At 45.3% G+C, this 23,270-nt stretch overlaps 1 protein-coding gene across 6 annotated transcripts in view; it reads right to left on the minus strand.

Annotated features, from left to right (window-relative positions):
* EPB41L4B (erythrocyte membrane protein band 4.1 like 4B) overlaps nucleotides 1-23,270 on the minus strand; it is a 124,913-nt gene that overhangs the window by 77,784 nt on the left and 23,859 nt on the right. For 3 of the 6 annotated variants that reach the window (XR_012506496.1, XM_074361958.1, XM_074361960.1), the window contains exons 2-5: nucleotides 21,657-21,722; nucleotides 13,491-13,595; nucleotides 2,562-2,604; nucleotides 1,629-1,707 (exon numbers count right to left, since the gene is read on the minus strand). Coding sequence is in view for 5 of the 6 variants with exons in the window: in XM_074361958.1 (XP_074218059.1) it covers nucleotides 1,629-1,707; nucleotides 2,562-2,604; nucleotides 13,491-13,595; nucleotides 21,657-21,722 (293 nt within the window). In the remaining variant the exon portion in view is untranslated. The remainder of the gene's footprint in view (nucleotides 1-1,628; nucleotides 1,708-2,561; nucleotides 2,605-13,490; nucleotides 13,596-21,656; nucleotides 21,723-23,270) is intronic. The other 3 variants (XM_074361959.1, XM_074361961.1, XM_074361962.1) reach the window with 1 other exon arrangement.

Below are 23,270 nucleotides of genomic sequence, written 5' to 3' on the forward strand. Positions count from 1 at the left end.
CGCACCAGCGCTCGCACACAGGCACGCAACGCGTCCAATGCAGCGGGCGGTGGAGCCTTCGCAACCGCCAGCAGTCAGCCCCACCAGCAGCTTCCAGAAAGGCTGCAGGTTGTATCAAGACTGTATCAAAAAGTTTACGGCTGACTGTGGTTAGCAACTGCTTGAGGCTTTTTTTTTTTTTTCTGATGCAGTTTAACTGCAGACTCCGTCTTTCAAAAAAACAAAACACACGTGCACAGACACACACAAAGGAGACAGAAATCCTGGAACTGGACTGTGGCTGTTCACAGGGGTCACGAAAGATGGGGAAGAAGGCAGCACGTAACACAAGTGGAGTTCACTTAAGTCAAAGATTAAGTGTTTTTGTTTTTGTTTTTTTACCGGGAGGACGTGGGCATCAGAACCGCTTACAGTGCTTTGTAAAAACCAAAACTGCCCACGCTCCACTCCATACCTACAGAATGAGACTCTCACACGCAAGAGTGGTCCCCAGGAATCTGATTTGTTCAAAAGCTTCCCTCCCAGGTGTTTTTGATTCACACAAGCCCGGTTAAGAATCACTGGCTTTGATGACAGCTAGAAGCAGCATGCTTCATAAAGGACTCTAGAGGGGAGCACTAGAATAATGTAATTTGTTTGAACTTTGAAAACACTGCAGCCAGCCACTCTCTGTGGAATGGATATAGGACAGTGTGGGTGACCCAGACGTGGGGGTGGTGGGGAAGGTTCTGGGACATTCCAGAATGTTATTGCTTCTGACAGGCGCTCAACCACCATCAAACTGAGTACCCACATCAAGGAGGACACCGTGCTGCTGTGGCCAGAACGTCCAGTTCCTATAGGAAAGCCTAACTACAGAAGCCCAGCTGGCCTCTCCTGGGGCGGGGTGGTGGGGGGAGATGTCTGTCTTTAAAGTATTACTTAGGTGGTCATCTCCAGGCTAGCGGCCACCACCGTGGATCACCCAGCAGCTTACATGTCACCACTACTGTCCATCACAGACCATGACAAAGGAGATTGTGGAGACATCAAAAGTAGCAGAAGGCTGGATAGAGCATCTCACTGATAGAGGGGTGAGGGAAACTCAATATGTAAAATGTTTTTTATGTCTCTTTTGCTTCGACACTGTTTTTGAAGTCTAAGAGACAGACACAGGCAGGCACACCATCAAAGAAGTTTGATGGGGCAGAAAGATACCAGGAAGGAATTCTAATAAATCTGATACTGTAACAATCAAGGGAATATTTCACATTCCTTAAAAAAATCAGGTGGCGATTTTGGACTGAGAAATGCTCTTCTGATATTTGCCTTCTCTTTTTGTATCTGAGACAAAATAAAGTGCCATCGACCAACTAGGCAGTTTACCCAAGGTCCAACAAAATAGAAATGGGACAAAGAAACAAATGTTTAAATTTGGATTCACTAAGAAAAAGGTCACATTAAGCAAAGTGTGGATTTTCAACAGAATACAGAGATAAGGACAGCAAAGCGCTAACTCTTGCTCAGCATATAAAGGCAGCAGATGGAAGAGGCGGCAAACCTGCAGGGGAGAAGACCACGGACTGTTAGTGAGGCAAGTGCTGTGGGTGTGGGGGGGTGGAGGCACCTTGTTCTGCACCTTGTCCTACCTTGTAAACTCTTCACGAAGGTTGTTCGGTTCTGAAGAATAATATTTAACTCGAAAGTGCAAAGCATAAGCAGGTCCAACTAAACATTTGGAGATGGAAGGTTGAAGATGTTTTTCCCCAATGTTGAAGATCACAGAGTGGACAAAAGGAAAAAAAAAAAACACGTTAAATCTAGTAACACATCCACCACGACACTGGGTGGTAACAACGGAACATAGGAAGCTAGTAAGTTCTTTTCCATCCTAGTTTGGAAAACTAAAATGGACTTTCGTGTTGACAAAGATAGTTTAGCTAGTAATCTCATTCTGGAAGAAAACCCAAAGCATCTAGATGATTACTGAGCACTGACACTTTACTTTTACTCCGATTGCCAAGATACTCCACACTGATACTAACGTGTAACAAAACACGAAGTGGGTAAAGGAAAGTGACACATACACAGCCAGGTGTTCTGTAATCTAAAAAACCACAGTAAAAATACCTCAAAAGTATTAACTTAAAAAAAAATTACTCACACATCAGCAACACTGAAGAAATGTGGTTACCACAACTATAAAATCAGAGAGCTGGTCCAGACTGACAAAGAGCCCTCCTGCTCTCCCATTCTCTGAGCCTACTTTATAACATTAGGAAATGAATGTATCAGGTATAAAGTCATGTTTCTGAATGGCATATTTATCAGTGCTCATTGGTAGAAGTGCCTGATTTTAAATGAGAGCTTAGGCTGTTTTTTAACATCTACTAAAAACTCATTCAAATTTTTAAACTCTTAACTTTTAGCCAGCCTTAGGAAATTAAAATTCATCCTTAAAATGGAATCCATCTTAAAATGCTCCTGAGTTCTAATGAAAACATAATACCTCAAAACATTGGCAAAGGACTTCACTCTCTGACAAAAGAAGTAAGGTAGTAGGCTAAATTCTGCTTACTTACTTTTCATCTGCTTTTTTATGGGTTTGGAATGATCCAGCCAGTGCTGAAAGAAAGAAAATGTTTTGTTTTTTTAGGAATAGTTCATCAGCAACATTACACAGACCTCAGAGTTACCCTCCCTTACAAACCTTAGTAATTCTACCCATAAAAACCACGGATTGGACCAGATTACGAGCTCTTACGCTGGGGATCTGCAAACTGCAGGGGGTGGTGTAAAAATATCTGTGCTTCATGAAAAAAAAGATGCCCCACACATCACTAATTATTAGAGAAATGCAAGTCAAAACCACAATGAGGTATCATCTCACACAGGTCAGAATGGCTATCACCAAAAAGTCTACAAATAATAAATGCTAGAGAAGCTGTGGAAAAAAAGGAACCCTCATACACTATTGGTGGGAATGTAAACGGGTGCAGCTACTGTGGAGAACAGCATGGAAGTTGCTTAAAAGACTAAATCTACAGCTACCATTTGATCCAGCAATCCCACTCCTGGACATATATCCAGGAAACCAAAACACTAATTGGAAAAGATCATGCACCACAATGGTCACAGCAGCCAAGACATGGAAACAATCCAAGTGCCCACCAACAGATGATCGGTTTAAAAGGATGTGTTGTGGTGTGTGTGTGTGTGTGTGTGTGTGTGTGTGTGTGTGTGTGTGTGTGTGTGTGTGTGTGTGTGTGTGTGTGTGTGTGTGTAATATTACTCAGTCATAAAAAAGAATGGAATATTGCCATTTGCAACAACATGGATGGACCTAGAGATTATCATACTAAGTGAAGTAAGTCAGAGAAAGACAAATACTATATGATACAATTTATATGTGGAATCTAAAAAATAATACAAATGACTCTACACGCAAAACAGAAACAGACTCACAGAAATAGAGCAATAAACTTATAGGTACCAAGTGGGAAAGGCAGGCAGGGGGGCGTAAATTAGGAGTATACTATACATAAAATAGATAAGCCACAGGCTTTATGGTACAGCACATGTGTGTGTGTATATATATATATATATATATATATATATATATATATATATACATGTATGTATATATATATAACTGAATCACTTTGCTATACACCTGAAACTAGCACAATACTGTAAATCAACTATACTTCAATTAAAAAAAAAGAAAAAAAAATCTGTGCTTAAGCACATTAAGTGCATTTTTTGGGGGGCAAGAGTTAGCTCTTCCAAGATGTGCCTTTACCTAATTAATCTATAAAGTCTCTTCTAGTGAGGAGAGCCACCAGCTGCCTTTTCCTTCTGAGTTTTCTCAAGTTACAATCAAGTCCCCGTTAATCTAGAAAAGACTCCAAGCTGCACCGCTGAAAATCTGCTCATATATGGGTCTTGTAATTCTGTTGCCCTAAACTCTGAAATTAAAAACGAAAAATCATGATTCTTATTCTTTTGCCAGGAAAATGACCCACACTGAAGGCGGAACAACAGGTGGGGATTTGCTTAAGTTAACTTTGCCCTGGTCAGTGAAGGCATTTCAACTTCCTCTTGTTCTCGCCAGAAAAATCACTTCGGTTTTAACTATCAAAGAAATTACAAAACCATTTCTCTCATATACAATTTCCTCTGTAACTTCCACGTTGTTGATACTACAGCACTGACGAGCCTCAGGAGACTCACCTCCAAGGAAAACAACAGTTAGGAAAAGTGCACTGTGAGCCCCTCCAGGCGAACATAAGCCTCAGAGGGCAGGGACCATGCACTTCATCATCTCTGAGTTTCCTGCACCAAGCACAGAGCTTGGCAGCCAGCGGGTCCTTATTAAATTCTTAAGAAATAAATAAATGTTCAACATACTTTTAAAAATGAGGCAGATAGGGACTTTCCCCATCCCTTTACGTAAACTTGATACACATTGAACGCTGCTGTTAGAATAGCAGTTGGAATAACAGAGCCCAGAGTGGGATTCTCAATAGCTGTTCAGAATCAGAGGCCATTCTGCTGGCTGTCAATATACTTTCAGAAGCAATCTAAACTCTACACTTTCTAATAAAGAGAAAGGGCGGGACTAAATGAGTACCGTGTACTCTACCCTTCACCAAAGAGCCCATTATGACTGCATGGGAGGAGGGGATAAGGAAACACAAAAGCAAATAATAGATGAACTATAATACAATAAGCGGTGAGCAGTGCAATGGGAGAACGTGGGTTTAGTCACCCTTACTCCCAGCCAGGCAACTGTGTGATAAAAGCCACAGATCCCCACAGCCGGCTGCCTATGTCAAAGGCTCATGGACAGGATGCTTTATCTCATTGTTAAAGGCTTTGAATTGGAAACGACCTAAATGTCCATCAACAAAGATGGATTAAAAAATGGCTCATCCATGTAATGAAATATTATTCAGCCTTTAAAACTGATTTAGGCTTATATTTACTGATGTGGCAAGAGATCCACTGCACGATGTGAAACAAACAAACAAAAATCAGGTGGGATCCCATGTATAGAAAATTATTATTTCCTATCAGTATATGTCCTGAAGAATTTACAGATGTTGTTTCTGAATGTGGGACTGTGACTGCTTTTTTTTTTTTTTTTTTTTTTATACTTTTAATAAGAGTATTATTTTCACGAGGGGTGGGCCAGGTTGTCAGTTTCCATTATTCACTCATCACCTGCCTATCAGGCAGTTTTTGATGATCAGTTAGAATTAGGTCTCACTGCCGCCCTCAACCACGCTGGAAATGCTGGACCTCAGCCCTTGGGAGGAGAACAGATTAAGTCTTGATAAAAACATAGTATTAACTCTCCTGCCAAATTAAGTATCATGCTAATGGCTTGACTAAACCTGTTCTTCACCTCACTTTCAAATGAATTGATCCTTACACCAGTCAAGGAAGGTTCTCCCTGCAACCAGCCTTCTAATCTTATTAGTCCCAGAGGCTCAGAGCTTGGTGGAGCTTGTCCCATTTCTTCCCTTTCTCATGTCTCCATATCATAGTTGGAACAGAGCAAATTTGAGCCCACTGTTCCTCTCCCTCTACTGTCAAAACTCTAGTGCTTGGTCCAGGTCTGTGTCTGTGCTTCCTCAGCTGTGCCTTTCAATCCTGGCTGCACATTTCAATCACAAATACCCAGGTTCCACCCAAGATCATTAAACAGAATCTCAAATCATTAGTCTTTCTCAAAGGCTCCCAGTGTGCCCTTTAAGTATTCAGAGCTGAAGTTTTCCCGTGTCCTCTCCCACCCAAGAGTATGCCCTAATAACTGATCCAGGGCATGCTGAAACATCCGTGACCCTTTCTGAAAACTGCCGTCTGACCTCTGCAAAATCTCAAGCAATTGTAAGGTTTGCTAGCCAGATGTCAATGACTCATGTTAACGCACAGGCTGACAGATGACGGCTCCTACTGGACAGGAGACTGCCCTCCCTCTGACCACACTGCTGAAGGGCCCCCTCATCCATGTACGCTGGCCTCCATCCTTCCTGCTCAGGGCAGGATCTACCGGGATGGTGGCCTGTGAAAAGTCTGGGGCTGGCTAAGCCGGGAAAGGAATCAGAAACGGCTCCATTTTAAAAAGCTCCTCGACCCCATGGGGCTCACGTCAGGTTTGCTTGCCTGTATCAGAGGTGATAAGAAATGCAGTCACAATCTTAAAACAAGAGATGATAAAATCTATCTTGTATCCAACCAGTTCAAAATGACCTGACTTTCTTCTCAGCAGCAGGAGATGACCAGGCTCTGATCACTCATATTTAATCCCACAAGACATGGAATTATATCCCTGGGAATTAATCCCTGGGACTTCCAGACTCTGGCACTCAGGTCCAACATGGCACTTAGTAAATCATACCCTACGCTGGGCTTGGAGCCCTGTAAGGCAGCAGTAGGATCTGTCTTGGATGTTCACCTGCATCCTGGCTAAATATAGCCAAGCAGCCTGTCGGCAGAGGGCAAGGCAAACGGCGCCAGCCCTCTTAACAGATCATTAAACCAGTCACTGAAAACAGACAGGTGCCTTTCTGAGTTCAAAGGGCAAAGCATTTAACTCAAACACTCTAATGGGTACTAGGCGGTTTCTGATCTGAATTTCTCATCCAAGTCCATCTGGCAAAACCCTCTCCATAAATCGAGATGTGAGATGATTGGCAAAGCCCATCTGTTCTAATAGTACATCGGTTCTGGAATTAAAACACGCATGAGGCTGGTTGTAGAATTTAACCGTCTAAAATCTACACAGAAGCACTTGAATCACAATGGCTAGGAGAAGCTCAGGGGCTGAAGAGGGTCTAGAAACTCTGCCTGAACCACCCCTGGGCCATCAAGTTTGAGTGATGGAACTCATAACTGGCTTTCTAGTACCTATAGATTTTCTTGGCTTGTAAAAAACTGTCTAGTTTGCATTTAAATTAAAGCTGGAAGGAATCTGAGAGATAATTGTATTCAAGGGATGAAAAGAGAAAGAAGGGAATGAACACTTTTGGAGCTTATTGTGTGTGATACCGTGATTCATAATAAGAAATGTATATTTGGTCTTTGTCAGTTTCTGGCACAGAGCTCCTAAAATTCTTGTAATTTCGTTAAGTGATAGGAGCAATAAAAGTGTCTTGATATTCATAACAAACCCCTTTCAGACACACCTGGATTTATGAGGCGACTTTGGGAAAGCACCTAAGGATGAGGGCTGGTTGCCAGGGGAACCAAAATTGTGATCATAGGATTGGAACTTTCAGTCTCGCCGGACTTCTGGGGAGGAGACAGGGGCTGGAGGGTGAACCAATCACCAACAGCCAAATGATTTAATCAACCACGGCTATGCAATGAAGCCTCCATAAAAACTCAAAAGGACAAGGTTCGGAGACCTTCTGAGTTGGTGAGCATGTGGAGATTTGGGGAGTGTTTGGAGAGGGCGTGGAAACTCTGCACCCCCTGCCCGTGCCTTGCTTGCCCTGTGCATCTCTTCCATGTGGCCGTTCCTGACTTATATAGCCCTTAATAATAAATTGGTAATCTAGTAGGCAAAAGGTTCCTCTCAGTTCTGTGACCTGCTGCAGCAAGTTAATCAAGCTCAAGGAGGAGGATCATGGGAGCCCTCAATCTACAGCCAGTAAGTCAGAAGCACATGACAACTTGGACTTGGGATTGGCGTCTGAAGTGTGTGCAGTGGGGCTATTGCTACCTCTGCCCCAAATGTTTGCCCCTCCTCTGCCTGGCAAAGTCCTCTCTTCCTCTGCGGCTGTGGCCCATCCCATGTTCACCCTTCCCCTTTGATACCTTGATCATCTCATCAGTGACACTCAGGCTCCAGATTCACAGACGGGAGGACTGAACTCACTGTATTCCAAGGGACCACCTGTCTGCCTCCTCCACCAGAATGTGGCAGGCAGGGATGCCACCCAGCCTCCTTCTGCACCACAGAGCTTGCCGCTGAGTAAGCTCCAAGTCAAGGTCTGCTGAATGGCTACTGACTGAATGTTTTCTTTCTGTGTCTGTGTGAGGGTTTGTGGGGTAGGGGGGTGATGCTCCTGTGTGTAATGGAATCAGTATGACCCAGTGGAAAGTGCTGGCCTTTGGAATGAGAGAGACCAGGTTCTAAAACCTGACTCCATTCCTTACTTAAACCTCTACAAGGTTCCTAGTGAGCCTCGGCTTCATCATCTGTAAAATGGGCCTGCTCCACGGCCAGCTTTAGACTAGTGATGAATGTTAACAAGAAGAGTTATGTAAAATCTCTAGTCTGATGCCTGCCTCCAGAGCTCATCAGGGTGGGAACTCAGTAAAGAGCAGCTACCAGACCAGTCAGTAAGAAAGCTGGGTGGGTGCAGGACAGGCCAGGCTCTCAGAAGAAAGCTTTGATGTGTAAAAATAGAGCCCTTGCCCCTGCTTTGAGCTGTGTCAAAGGGAGAGCAACAGAGTGGGTTCCTGGGTGGCCTTCCTGCTTTAATATGGAAAAGGGAAATAGGAAGCCTCAGCCCCAAATGCTAAAAATAGGCGATGCCAGTAGACTTTGACCTTGCTTCAGGGCTGGGCAGTGTACCATGGAAACTGGGCTTGGCTCTTTGCAGGGAGCTGGGCATATAAGCTGGGGACACAGGGAGCCATGCCAAGAGCCCTGCCACTGCCAACCCTCTGATTTGCATATCAGGGGCTGGGTGGGGATGTCATTCCTTGCAGGAGCCTCAGTTACGGGGCAATAAGCCAATGACCAAGTAGACCATTCCCTTCCAGGCCCTCACCTGCCACCAACTGCTTCATCCCAAGCCCTCAGAAAAACCAATGGCTCAGTGAACCTTCCCAAAGGACTCATCTAAATCGCTAAGGTTTCTCCCACAGGCAAGGTGGCCTTGAGGTTCCAACTAACCTCATTCTCAGTGCATCACCCCGGGGGCTGTGATGACTTCCGGTGCCCACTGGCCTGCCCGGCTAGGAAGAGGAGACCCACACCCATGTTGGATTACAAAACCCTTTCTCCTCCATTAACTTCCCAACTCCCTCAATTCCTCCATGAAAAGGATGTCACTACGACCATTGAGAGTTAGGAAAACTGAGGCTCTAAGTACAGTGTACTGAAAAGGGCACTTGAATCTGAAATTGTAAAATCTGGGTTCAAGCACGAGCTGTGCTAGTCACAAAGTGACTTGCCAAGGCCTAAAGGCTTTGGTTTCACTATCCAGAAGATGGAGACATTGACAAATGGTTCCTAAGGTCCCTTCTGGGGCAAAAGACTGAAGTTCTAGGTTGTGTGCCTTGCCGCCAAGAACCACCAGGTTAAGAAGAGGGAGCCCTAAGTCTCAGGATCTCATCAGAAAGGTTTGTTCACATACACAAATAATGAGCCTGAGGCCAAATAAGCCAACAGCCACAGAGGGCAAAATAAGCTCAGCTTTACAGAGCAGAGGGAAGGCACACTGGGAGTTCAGGACACGCTGCAGGAAGGGCTGTCATCAGAGATGGCCAGAAGTTGAAACGGGGTGAGAAAGGGAGTTTTGGGGACGGGGCAGGGGGGAGCCGGCACAAGCAAAGGCCAAGAGATAAATGCAGGCGTCAGCAGAACCCAGCCTGCAAGGAGCCCAGCTCAGAAGCCAGACCGATTAGAAGGGGCTGGAAGCTGCCGCAGCTCTCGGACCCTCAGAATCAGGCAGGCGAGGCCCCTGCACCTGCTCTTGTGGGGAAGAAAAGCCTGTCGGGTTCCCGGAGCTGCGTGCTGGGAAGACTCTAACGCCTGCAGGGTCTCAGTATCAGCAGGTGTACGGCCTGGGAAGGACACCCGGATCCCGCCGGGAGCATCCTTCCTGCTGCCCAGGGCCAGGGCTCTGGCGGACAGGAAAGGCTGGCAGCCAAGTGAACAGAGGGTCCCAGCAAGGTCTTTCATGGGGAAGCCACATTGCTGGCTTTTTGGGAACCCAAGTGGCTGGAGGGCAGTTGCCTAGGGATGAGGACATGTTACCAGGGCAACAGGTACTTGGCTGTAACGGTAGAAATGACAGATATCTTTTCCCTTCTGACTAGAGAAGATGTGTGGGTCAGACACACCTGCCTCCCCTTTAGACTCAGAATCACTGGACATTAGAACCAGAAGAGCTCTTGAGAGAACAGGTCTAGGAACCCCACTTTACAGATGAGAAAACTGAGGCCGAGGAAGGAAAGGTGGTTTATCTAAAGTCCACCAAGGAGCCAGGGCAGAACCAAGAACAAGGTCCAAGTCTGACTCCTAGTCCAGGGCCACAGACAATCTGAAGCCAAAAATACCACATGCATTAGAACTGGAGAAAGGAGAAAAGAGATGAATTTCTAGGAAGAGAAGGGCTGACCAGTGTCAGATGCTGAGGACAGTAAGGAAAACTCTAAATTCAGCACTCAGGAAGTAACCGGGAATAGAACTTTGATGCAGGTGTCGTGAGTAAACGCTGGAGAAACAGGCAAACTCCCTTAAGACAAGGTTGTAAAAAGGATGGGCAGAGAGAAGGAGCAACTTTGAGATGCAGGGAAGAAAACTCAAGGCGTTTTAGCTAAATGACCTCGGTCTTCTTACTAGGTAAGAAGTGAGGCAACCAGGAGAGCAGTCTCTGTGGGGACTGGGCTACAGGCCTGTGGTCCAGATTCAGAAGGGGAACCGTGGGGAACTTCAGAGTCCACTGGGGGCTGACGAGTCTCCAAGAGCAGCTCAGAGGCTTAGATTTTGCTGAACCTGTCATCTGTGCTGGTGCCAAAAGGCACAGCCTGTGGCTCTCCAGCAACGCCTGGCAGCCTGGGAGAAGGAGCAGAGGAAACAGATGGGCCTGTGTGTGTGTCAAAGGGAGGCCAGGGGACAGTCACGGGGGCAGGAGAATCAAAGGGCAAGCAGGAACAGCTGAGATGGCTGAGGCTTTTCTAGGCTGGGAGGAAGGCAAGGGCAGGAGGAGGCTGGGAGAGGGGAGCTGAAGGCAGGAGGGGGTCATTAAGAGCCAAGGCCAGATGCAGAGGAACTGGAAGGATGGGATCAAGGGAAGTTATCACGGGATGGGAAATGCCTTACTCTGTCTGTTCCCTCCCCCTCCCCTTATTCTGTCTAGCCCCTCTGCTTTATTTTTCTTAACCCGTATTACCACCTGGCATATTACACAAGTGTTCACTGTATTATCCACAGTGCTTCGAACAGGGCCCAATGCATAAGAAGCACTCAATAAATATTTTCAGATTATTGAATAAATTCTCTTTGAATAGGTTTTGGGTTTCAAAGAGATTTTGTTGGGGAGACTCTAAAGTCTTTCTTGCTTGTTAAGGAGAAAAAAATCTGGAGGTCTCATGTGCTCTGATTTCAAACTATACTACAAAGCTATAGTAATCAAAACAGTATGGTCCTGGCACAAAAACAGACACACAGATCAATGTAACAGAACAGACAGCCCAGAAATGAACCCATTTATATGATCAATTAATCTACAACAAAGGAGGCAAGAATATACAATGGGGCAAAGACAGCCTCTTCAATAAATAGTGTTGGGAGAACTGGACAGCTACATGCAAACAAATCAAACCGGACTATGATCTCACACTATGCATAAAAATAAATTCAAAATGGATTAAAGACTTAAATGTAAGACCTGAAACCATAAAACTTCTAGAAGGAAACAGGCAGTATGCTCTTTGACATTGGTCTTAGTAGTATTTTTTTTAGATAAGTCTCCTCAGGCACGGGAAACAAAAGTGAAAATAAACAAATGGGGCTACATAAAACTAGGAAGGTTTTGCACAGTGAAACTATCCGCAAAATCAAAAGGCAGCCTCCTACATGAGAGAAGATATTTGCAAGCGATACATCCAAGGGGTTAATATCCAAACTATACAAAGAACTCATTCAACTCAACATCAAAAACACAAACAACCCGATTAAAACAATGGGCAGAGGATCTGAACAGACATTTTTCCAAAGAAGACATACAGATGGCCAACAAACACATTAAAAGATAGTCAACGTCACTAATCAATGGGAAAATGCAAATCAAAACAATGAGCTATCACCTCACACCTGTCAGAAAGACCATTATCAAAGACAAAAAATAACATGTATTGGCAAGAGTGCGGAGAAAAGGGAACCCTCAATGCACTGTTGACATGAATGTAAATTGGTGCAGCCACTATGGAAAATAGTAGGGCGATTCCTCAACAAATTAAGAATAGAACGACCATGTGACCCAGGACTTTCACTCCTGGATATTCATCCAAAGAAAACAAAGACATTAATTAGAAAAGTTAAATGCACCCCTATATTCACTGCACCATTATTTACAAGAGCCAAGATATGGAAGTGACCTAAGCGCCCACCAGTAGATGAGTGGATAAAAATGCAGTGTATATATATACATACACAGACATACACAGTGGAATATTTCCCAGCCATAAAACAAAGAATGAAATCTTGCCATCTGTGACAACATGGATGGACCTAGAGGGTACTGTGCTAAGTGAAATAAGAGAGTGAAAGACAAACACTGTATGATTTCACTTACACCTGGAAACTAAAAAGCAAAACAAATGTACAAACGTAAAAACAAAACAGAAACAGAGTTATAGATACAGAGAACAAACAGGTGATTGCCAGCAGGGAGGGAGGGAGGAAGAAATAGGTGAGGGAGATTAAGAGGTACAAGCATTCAGCAGTTGCAAAATAAATGAGTCATGGGTATGAAATGTGCAGTATGGAGAATATTGTCAATAACTATGTAATATCTTTGGAAACAGATCATAAATAGACTTATCTTCATGATCATTTAGGAATGTATAGAAATATCTAATTACTATGTTGTGTAGCAGGAACTAACATAATATCGTAGGTCAATTATAAAATAAACAAGAGTAGTTCTGAGCTGTGCTGAGTTCATTCACTCGAGTGCCTCCACTGTGAACAGTTCTTCACTTGAGTGCCTCCACTGTGAACAGTTCTATCTCAGGCAAAGCGAGGGAAGTCTTTGCTGACCTAAAACCACCTCCTGGAGCCTGCAAGATGGTTCTCTAGCAATGCCGAGACCTGCCCTGACCGCCCAGCCCCTGAGCCCACTAAGCCTGGCTGGGATTCAGCTGTGGTCACAGCACCCGCTCACTACACCCAGCAAGAGTCCATGAGAAGATGGTGGTGCAGCTGGTTAAAAAAAATAAAAGCAGCATCCTTAAAAGAATTTCTGTGATAGTATTTCTTCTTTCTACTTACTCTAGAGATATGCCCACACTGCATTCCTATGCTTGGAAAGGTCCCCCTCATGCAAACCCCCGCACGACAGGAACACATCTCTCTCTTCCTCTCCCGGTTACTGGCCCTGTCCAGGGTGGGCGTCATGGTGCCGTCACCACCACCCCAATGCCCCTGACTGCAACAGTATCACAGTTTTACTCCTGTTTCCCCCATCAATTCCTAGCAACTGTGGATCCGAGATTAGCATCAAAAGTCAATCCATCCTGCAAGGAATTAAAAGAACACCTACCGCAACCTGGGCGGAGTCGAGGAACTGGAGGCCAAAGTAATCTGTTTCCACCAGGTCCAAGTGGTACACAATCTGATCAAACAAATCCTGGCCTTTGGCATGTTTCTGGAAGACAATTGGGTAGATGAAAATTTAGGGTGTGACAGCTGAATAAGAAACAGGATTTTAAAAAGAACACAAAAGTCACTTTTCTCTCTCTCTTGCATACACATTTGTGTCACAATACACAATTTTTAAAAAATGTAATTATTTTTATTGTAATACAAAGTCATGATTAAATCTACATGTCCATGAGGACAAAGAAGACACCAAACAACTACTTCATAGGATGATTAGGGAACCAATGCCTTATTATGAAAACTGGTAAATAAAGCAGGGAAAAAAATCAAGCATGAATCCTGCCTTTAGCTGTACCACTGGGCAACCAAAGAGCAGACGACAGCATGTACAAAACTTAACTCAAAATGCATCAAAGACCTAAATGTAAGTAAGAGTTAAAAACAAAGAACTCAGAATGAAATATTCATGCAAATCTTCATGACCTTACATTAGGCAAGAGTTTCTTAGATAAGACACCAAAAGCAAAAGCAACAGAAGAAAAAAACAAACTGGACATCATCAAAATGTAAGATTTTTATGGTTCCAAGAACACTAAGGTATCAAGAAAGTACAAAGACAACCCAGAATGGGAGAAAATTGTACAAATTATATATATGATCAGGGGCTTCTATCCAGAATATATAAAGAATTATTACAACTCAATAATAAAAAGACAAACATCCAATTAACAATTAGGCAAAGGATATATAGATAGTTCTCCAAAGACAAATGCCCAATAAGCATATGAAAAGATGTTCAACATCATTAGTCATCAAATGCAAATCAAAACCACAGATCCTTCCCACCCACTCGGAAGGCTATAATAAAAAAGACAGATCACCAATGTTGGAGAAACTGAAACCCTCTTATATTGCCGATGGGAATGTGAAATTGTGTAGCTGATTTGGGAAACAGACTGGCAGTTTCTTAAACACAGAGTTACCATTTGACCCAGATATTCGACTTCTAGGTATGTATCCAAGAAAAATGAAAACATTATGCTCTCACAGAAACTTGTACAACATGTTCACAAAAGTGAAAAAGTGGAAGCAACCCAAATGTCTATCCACAGATGAATGGATAAACAAAATGTAGTATGTCCATACAATGAAATATTATTTGGCCATCAAAAGGAATGAAGTTCTGATCCATGCTCCAACATGGATGGGCCCTGAAAACATTATACTAAGTAAAAGAAACTGGTTACGAAGGAGCACATATCATATGAAGTGTCCAGAACAGGTAAGTCTAGAGACAGAAATTAAGATTAGTAGCTCCTTAGGACTGCAGGGTTTGTGGGGTGACAGCTAAGGTTGAGCAGGGGTTTTGGGGGAGTTAATAAAGTGCTATAAAATTGATCATGGTGATAAATGCACAACTCTACAAATATACTAAAAGCCACTGAGTTATATGCTTCAGATCGGTGGACTGTATGGTATATGAATCTCTATACATAAACTATCAAAAATAGAGGATAGGCAGGTTTTCTTTATAACAGTATTCCAGCAAATAAATCAAGGACTAACAGAACTGTAGTATCACAATTTTGCAACTTCTAATGGATGGCAGGCATTGGACACCAGTGGCTACTAACATGACAACAGGGCACAGAGAGCCATTACGTACCTCCTGATGACCAACATCCCCCCACCCAAGATACAATCTTGCTCCCCACATTTCTCTTTCCACAGGGGGAAAAAAAAATCAGGCCTGGGACTGATTCAAACACTAGGTCCAACTGCCAACCGTAGGAAACACAGAGGAATGTCCTAAACTACATGGGACTGCAATTGGCAAGACCCAGCCTGTGGGAAATTCTAGAAACTCCTCAGGACAAATGACCTACTTTCTTCAACAAACAGCATCCAGGGAAGAGAAGACGTGGAGGGGAAACCTACAGATTAAAAGAGATTTAAAAGACATTGTTTTCAAAAGGCAGAACTAAACTGCAATGTCGAGAGATGTACGCTTGGCTGATCAAACTTGGAAAGAGAGTAAAGAAGGGATTGCAGTAAAGTCTGGGTAGTTGTTGCTTCTGGTGCTGGGAGGGGATGTGACTGGGAGGGGGCAATGGTGGACTTCCAACTGGCTGGCAGGCTTCCAGCTCTTGAAGTGGGTGGTGGTACTAAGGCGACTGTCTACCTTCTAGTAGTTTATTACGCTGTACGTTTGTTTTATTCGTACATCTCTATTTGTGTTACACAAATCAATAATAACATAAATTAAAAAAAAAAATCAAAACTTCATCAATGAATTACAGCCTCTCTCCTTCCTGGAAATACTCCCCTGAAGGCAACAATTCAACAGAAGCAGAAGGCTCGCTGTGCCACGGTGTTCTCTATAACATTACCTACTGGAGAAATAAGAACACAGCACTGGGGCTCATCAACACTTCAGAATATTATTCAGCCCTTACAAAAGAGAATTATGAAGATGAGACAGAAATATGGAAAATTCTTATGACAATGTTAAGTAGACAGAGTACAAAGGAACAGAAAGCTGTGATTCCAATGACATAAAAATACGGATGCACTGTACGTGGACTGCCTGATAAAAACGGAAAACTGGCAAAAGCTAGAACAGCTGTGTTAGCACGGAGAAACTGGACGGCTTTCTTCCCAAGTCTTAGCACTGGTCTTTCGGCAGTTGTCAGACAGCAGATACAATTTTTAAAAAATCATAACCTGGCACTCCTCCTCTTTGCCAATAACAATCCATCCCCTGGGTGTATTTTTTCCAATTACCATCCAGTGCTACCTGCCCTGAGCAACACCTATTATCACGGTGCCAATGCTTCATTAGCAGGCTTCCTAGTGGGAAAGAACTAGTTGGAGTAGAGCTTTAGCAGCAGGATGTAGCAGGAAGAGTTGGGCTGGGAGGAAGCAAGAGACCGATGCTCTAGTCCCAGATGCACCACTAACTGCAACCTTAAGCAGTTCAGAATTTCCCCCAACCCACAAGGCCACCCTGGACTTCTCCCGCAGCTGCACATCTGACATGGTGCCCTGAACACACGGGGGCTGCCGAAACTCAACTGATCCCAAATCCAACCTGCTCCCCACCTGGGCCTATTCTGGTTCAGGCTTACCATCCAGGTATGTAATTTTAACAGTCCCAGAGTATGCACTGAAAAAACACAGTTCCGCACATGTCAAATGAGGGAGGTCATTAGCCCAAGTTTCTGTCTAGGTCATTCTAAATTTTACTTTCCTGCTGTCTTTTTAAAATGGCTCTTAATTCAGAAGGAGCTCAAGGTGGAGGATGGGAAAAGAACCTTCCTAAGGGCAGTGAGTCTCTTATGCCAATGCCAGACTGGCTACTCTGTCCGCAGACCCTCACTCAGCTGGACTTGGAGGTGGCAGACAGCAGGGCCTGGTGGATAGGAAATGCCATTTTTTATTTGCCTATAAACACTTCCCCCCACTCACTTCCCCACTAAGTATGCTCTTTGGTCTCTTCTGCTGGAAGAGACAATTCCCAGTGGCCCGTTTCAGCTCTAAGAAGAATCTGGTGAAATTATGAGGGCTGCAATGAATAGAACGGTCCTTGAAACAGAAGTCCCAGGGGGTTAGGGCAGGTTGAAGACGGGAGGATCAAGACCACAGCACCTGAATCAACCATCTCTCACCTCTCCCAGCCTGCAGAGTGTCCACTCTCAAAACTGAGAAGGCTTCAGATAACTCACCTGCGCTGCCAGCCAGGACATCCTACCCAGGGCAGCCCCTAGAAGCCCATGAGCTGTCATGTCAGGTTTACTGGCCCAAACATTCCCTCCTCCAGCAGCTTCCCCAGCTCTCCTCTCCCCGCTCTCTCCAAGACAGTAAGTGCCCCCTTCTCTGGGTTGTCACAAGCAGGCCCATGCCTTTACTACATACACACTTGTCACACTGCACCACAGTGCCCACATCCCTGTCTTAGTCTTACATCAGACTGAGCACTCCTAAGGGCAGAGACCAGCTATGTTCACCTGGGTACCATCCATCCTTCCCTCCATCCCCAAAGCACATGCCTGGCTGGCACAAAACAAGCACTTGCTGCGTGGGTGGATGGGTGGGTGGGTGGATGGATGGATGGATGGGTGGATGGGTGGGTGGGTGGATGGATGGATGGATGGGTGGATGGATGGGTGGGTGGATGGGTGGATGGATGGGTGGGTGGGTGGGTGGATGGATGGATGGGTGGATGGATGGACAGATGGATGGATGATGGATGGGGGATCTTCTGGATGGGCCATGCTAAAGCATGAACAACAGACTGACATCTTACAAGCAGCAGGCCTAAAAATGAGAACACACTCATTAAAATCTTTTCAAATTAAGTTCTCTGTAAACAAGCACCTAGGGACCGGGGCTGTACTTCCAAGGCCATTTACCTAAACACAATTTCGTGGCTATTATGTGAAGTGCTGTCTAGTGATTACAACAGGAGATCCGTCAATGCGACAAGACTGGAAGCTGCTCCTTGTTGCCTCACTGTTAACTCGGTTTCCCCCTCTGTGATGAATCCATTAATTCATTCATTCAACAAATATTTACCAACTGCTCACCAAATGCCAGCCACCCTTCTGGGTGTTGGAGTGCACTGGGGTCACGTCTGGAAAGGAGTAGCTACAGGAAGCCCTCACCAAACAAGCCCCTCCTGGTGAGCAAAGTCATCCAAAACAGCTCAAGACCCAAGCCCACAGGTAGCGATGTCACTTATCTCCCTGCCTTAAGCAGAACGTGCTCAATGTAAAACCTTACAAAGTCCAGATCACGGTACTGAAATCCACCAACACTCCGTCTACTTCAAGACACATATGGCGAGCTGCCCCCAAACACGGCCGTCTCTAGAGAGCTCTACCCTTGAGTTCTTGCAGCCATGTTGCCTAGTTTTTCTTCCTCCCAATCTCAACAACTTACTTTTTACAAGGACCAGCAATCAGTGGTTTTGAGTCAGTATGTATCTCTATAGCAGCTCCTTCTTATCTGACAGGAGCTAAAAATAACCAAGCTCATTAAAATCATGTGTAAGGTAAGAGTATCGAGTTGCCAGCTAAAGACTGGGTCAGGCAGGCAGCCAGCCGAGGAAGGTATGGACATGGTGATAGCTTTGCTGGACAGTCAGAGGCTCCTATTTTGTTTATTTACTGGTTCCCAGCCATGGTCCTGATAAGGAAGACTGCTAGACAGCCGATGTCTTAATTGTCCTCCAAATAAATTAACCAGCCTGACCCTCTTAGATAAGATTCAACTGGCAACGTCTTACTGCAACCTGACCCAAGTGCCATGTAATAGGTCAGGCGTGGTCCTGGAAGAACAAAGAAGATTGAAGCCAATCCATCCAAATCTCATTAGTCTCAATAACATAAGATGCCGTGCTTCCCAGGTAGGTCTGTAAGGAGGAAATAAGCTGGGTGAGAGCATGCCAGCCAAGTGTATACATCCTCGTTGTGAACTAAAACGGGAAAGCATGGCACTTGGGCAGTGGAAGGATTTCAGGAGACTTGCAGGACGCCAGGCTCTCCTCCATCCACCACATCCATCAGATGGCATGTCCCTCTGCACTCATCTTCAGAAAGCTCTCTCCTTCCTCTTCATTATGGCTCAGGGCACATCACCTCACACGTGGACCACAGCAACAGCTCCCCAAGTGGTCCCACTACCTCTACTGTCTCCCTCATTAAGGCCCGTCTTCCTTGTGTTTGCCAGAATGGCCTCCACACAACACAGTCCTCATCTCAGTCACTTTTCTGCACAAAAACATCCACCAGAGGATGACATGCTGGCTTCTGAGCATGGTTGATGCTGCCCAACCCAATACTCCTTTTCTCTCCCCTAGGCCCTCCATGTGCCCCGGGCTCCAGGCAAACACGTTCTCCAACCACGATGCCCAACAGAGACAGCAGGTTGCACCCCTGTGTTTAGCCTGTGAAATTCCTTTGCCTGGGTGTCCCCCTCCTCCATCCGCACTCCTGTCCCCACCTGCCACAAGCCAATCCCCATGGCTACCTGGGGGCACCTTGTCCTGGCCATCTCTGCCTCTTGAGCATCTGACACTCTGAAGCTCAATAACCATAAACGCCGATGTGGATTAAGGACAATCCTCAGTTCCCACCACAGTCTTCAAATGACCCACGTGTCAGAAGTCTGACCTTCCTGGCCCCCCTCCACTGGGAATGCCCTACAGCCGTCTGGGACCTGGGCGGGGAGAACCCCAGTACTACATCTCCCCTTCCGGAGTCCATCTATTGTAATCCAGGCTAGAACACTGGGGTTTTGGACACCATACCACACTGTGGCCTCTCCTCATGGCTGAGGGAAATGCCAGGCCTTCTACAAAATACCATCAAGTTGTAGATTTTTATGTACAGGTTAAAAAATAACCAAAATAAGTGTGGTGATGGTTTCTAAACCAAAGTGCAGGCTTTTGCATTTGTTCCAATTCAATGTCTTCTTAAACTGGCCCATGATCTAACCTTTTACGAACATTATGAGTCCCAGACTATTATCCCATGTATCAGTTACTGATCTCAGTTTTACAGTATATGGGAAATGTGAGAAGCAGGATGGGGCAGGGGTGCAAGAGGGAGGTCGGGGGTGGGGGTAGGGGTGGTGTCCACAGTACTAAGGTGCCCATCTGATGGTGGCCTCAACCTGGTTATGAATACGCACCGTTGTGCCCCAGCGGGGCCGTGCCCTGGGACTCTCAGAGGCAAAAATGTCAGGGAAACCCAGCTCCACTCCTTCTCTAGCAACACGGCTGCGACCTTAAGCAACCCCCACCCCAAGTCTCAGCTTCTTCATCCGAAAAGCGGGCTTCCCTCCTCTGCCTGGTCAGTCTTGCTAAGTCGTTGTATTAAGAGAAGCGCAAGAAAGCAAACGAGCATGCGCTGTAAACTGCAGCGTCCTGTACACACAGAGGAACTGCCATCACTTACATCCAGACCTTATTTCTCTCACGTGTCCACAGGAATAACACGATGTGCTTTTTGCCAAAAGCTTAACAAAAACTGAGATACAGGAAGTCCATGATCCCATTCCCATTTAAAGAAAAATTGAGACTAGTCTGGTTTTGGTATTTTTGGTAAACTCATGTCGGTCCCTGGAGATCAACTCCTTCCTTTCCAAATCCTTAAACACCCCTACTTTAAACAGCTCTCAGAACTCTACCTGTTCTCATCCGCGGCCAGTAGTTCCCAGAAGGCACCTGCCTCAAAGCCTCTTTCAACTGTTTCTAGGAAGTGCTAATGTCACGGTTAGTTACTGGTTCCTACCCGCATCCCCACAACCTGATAACTGGCTAGTGTTCTATGAGCCTTAGTAGGAAACGAGCTCTTTATTACACACACACACACACACACACACACACACATACACACACAGTGGTCCAGGGGGTCTCTGTCCCCAATGCCATCACTACTAAGTCACCATTAACAAGTATATATGGTTTACTCCAGGATGTCGTAAACACAAATATCTGAAATTACCGAATAAAGTTACCTTGAAATTTCACCATGGTGAGAAATAGCACCTCAGCCATCAGCCAGATTTGGTGACTCAAAACTGCAATCTACTGATGCAAAGACCATGCCGAAGTATCCATAATCTTCTGGACTTAAGGCCAGGTTGTCCAGCTTATAAATGTCACCTCCCAGCTGAAGAGGGCTTCCGTATTTGCAAAGGTTGCGTGACCCCATTTTGCAGAGGAGCCTGAGCCTTAGAGAGGTTATGTGACCAAGTTCACGTTGCTCACAAGTGGTGGACCTAGAATTGGGACCCAGCCTTCCTGATTCTCAGGACAGAGTTCTTCCCACCTCATCCCACTGCTTCTCTACTCAACTCATTTACCTCTTTGGCTCCAAACACATGAGCCACGTCCAGCAAATAAGAAATATTTCTCAAGCCCAATTCAACCCACAGCTGCTGAGAGCCTACTCCATGCATGGCCTTGGCTACAGCTGGGATTCAGGGCCACACGGTCCAACATAAACAGATCTCATGGTATGCGGGTGGGGGGGGATTCCCGTTTTGTCTGGAGGGCAGGAAAGTTGCAGCTGAATGCAAAGTAGTTAATTTGCTCACATACCATCACAAGCCAGGACACTGTATGTGGGGGACACCAACAGTCTGGGCGGCTCCTGGAAATGCAATTCTGGTGAAACAGAGCATATGTTATTAATTTCCTGACTTGCTTGGCTAACAATCTCTTAGAAATCAGAGGAAGCAACAAAAACAACTGCCCTTAATTTTGATCAACAAGGAAGTGAGAACAATCTTGGAAGAAAGTGACTGTCATTTTGGTGTACGTGTCAGTGAAGGAAGGCAGTGCTGATTGGTCCCAGTGACAACCGGGGTTCTCGCTCAAGCCCCGGAGAGGGGCTCTCTGTGTGCTAGCCGAGGTCTGGGTGGGCAGGCTGTAGGCCTAATGTTTCCAGCACAGAGCACTGCCACGCCGGCGTCAACTGATGCGGAGAGCAACTCAAAACACTGAGACTTCGTGGTACGTGATTAACTATTGACCAGCCTCTGCTCCAGGCTGATAAACCGTCTTCGGGCCAAACTGTGCATCTCAGTAAGGGTTCAAAGGGCTCATTTGTTTCTGCTGTGATAATTCAATGGCCCCAATGGCCATGATCCTATGAATCTTTTTCCAATCAGTATGGAATACCTAACATCTCCTAATGACTTTGATTTCTGTCTCCCGATAGCTCCTTCCAAGCACGCCTAACACATGTGACTCAACGGTCGGTTTAAGGGAGGGTTTCCCTTTTCTTCCTCAAGATGCTGGATGAAGTCAGGACACCTAAAGCTCCTTGATCCTGGCCGCCCTTAAAACTGGTTTCACCCAACACTTCAGATGTGGTGCCTCCACTCTCAAAAAGAAACACTAAAACAGCACATGTCGAATACTCTTCTAATTTTTAGGTAATACTACCATTGGGCATATTTTAATAAACTATACTACTATCAGGCACATTTGAATATGCTACCCCTCCTGACAAGGACATTCACAAAATATCAGACAACCTCCCTACACAAAGGTCCACTGGACAAATCACTCTCAGAATTCTGGGTTGGGAGCCTTTTGGTGTTACCATTATTGTTAAGCAAGGTGAGCCGTGTAACTTGTCACAGGACTCTCTGCCCAACTGAATCTACTCGAATCCCTAGAGAATGGGGTCGGGGACAGGAGACTGCCCTGAATGACCTCTAAGAAAGCTGCTTCCCACCCCAGTGGCCTCCAGCCTACATAAAAAGAGAAGCAATTACATGGGAACTTAAAAGGTCCTGGGGGCAAGCACCTAGAGTATTAACCTTGGTGTTAATCTTTTAAACTGTGGTATTTACGAACTTGGCTGCAAGGACTCTGTCCTTTTCCCTTGCATCTGGAAGAGATGGCACTGCTTCAACCACACAGAATACGGTGTTAGTGATATTCTGTGATTTCCAAGGTGAGTGACAGTTCTCTCAGGAGGCCTGCTCTGTGGGAAGAGCCAGCCACCGCGTGAAAAAGTCCAACTACCCTAAGACTGCCATGCTGAAGAGGCCACGAGCAGATGTTCCTGTGAACTGTCCCAGCTCAGCCCAGCCTTCCAGTCATCCCTGCCAAAGTGCCAGACGTGGAGGGGCGGCCCTCCTGGACCCTCCACACCAGCCAATCCGCAACTAAAAACCCTGGGTGATCCTGGTTGATGCCATG

This window comes from Camelus bactrianus, chromosome 4 (assembly GCF_048773025.1).
Source record: "Camelus bactrianus isolate YW-2024 breed Bactrian camel chromosome 4, ASM4877302v1, whole genome shotgun sequence".
In the NCBI taxonomy this organism is placed as follows: domain Eukaryota; kingdom Metazoa; phylum Chordata; class Mammalia; order Artiodactyla; family Camelidae; genus Camelus; species Camelus bactrianus.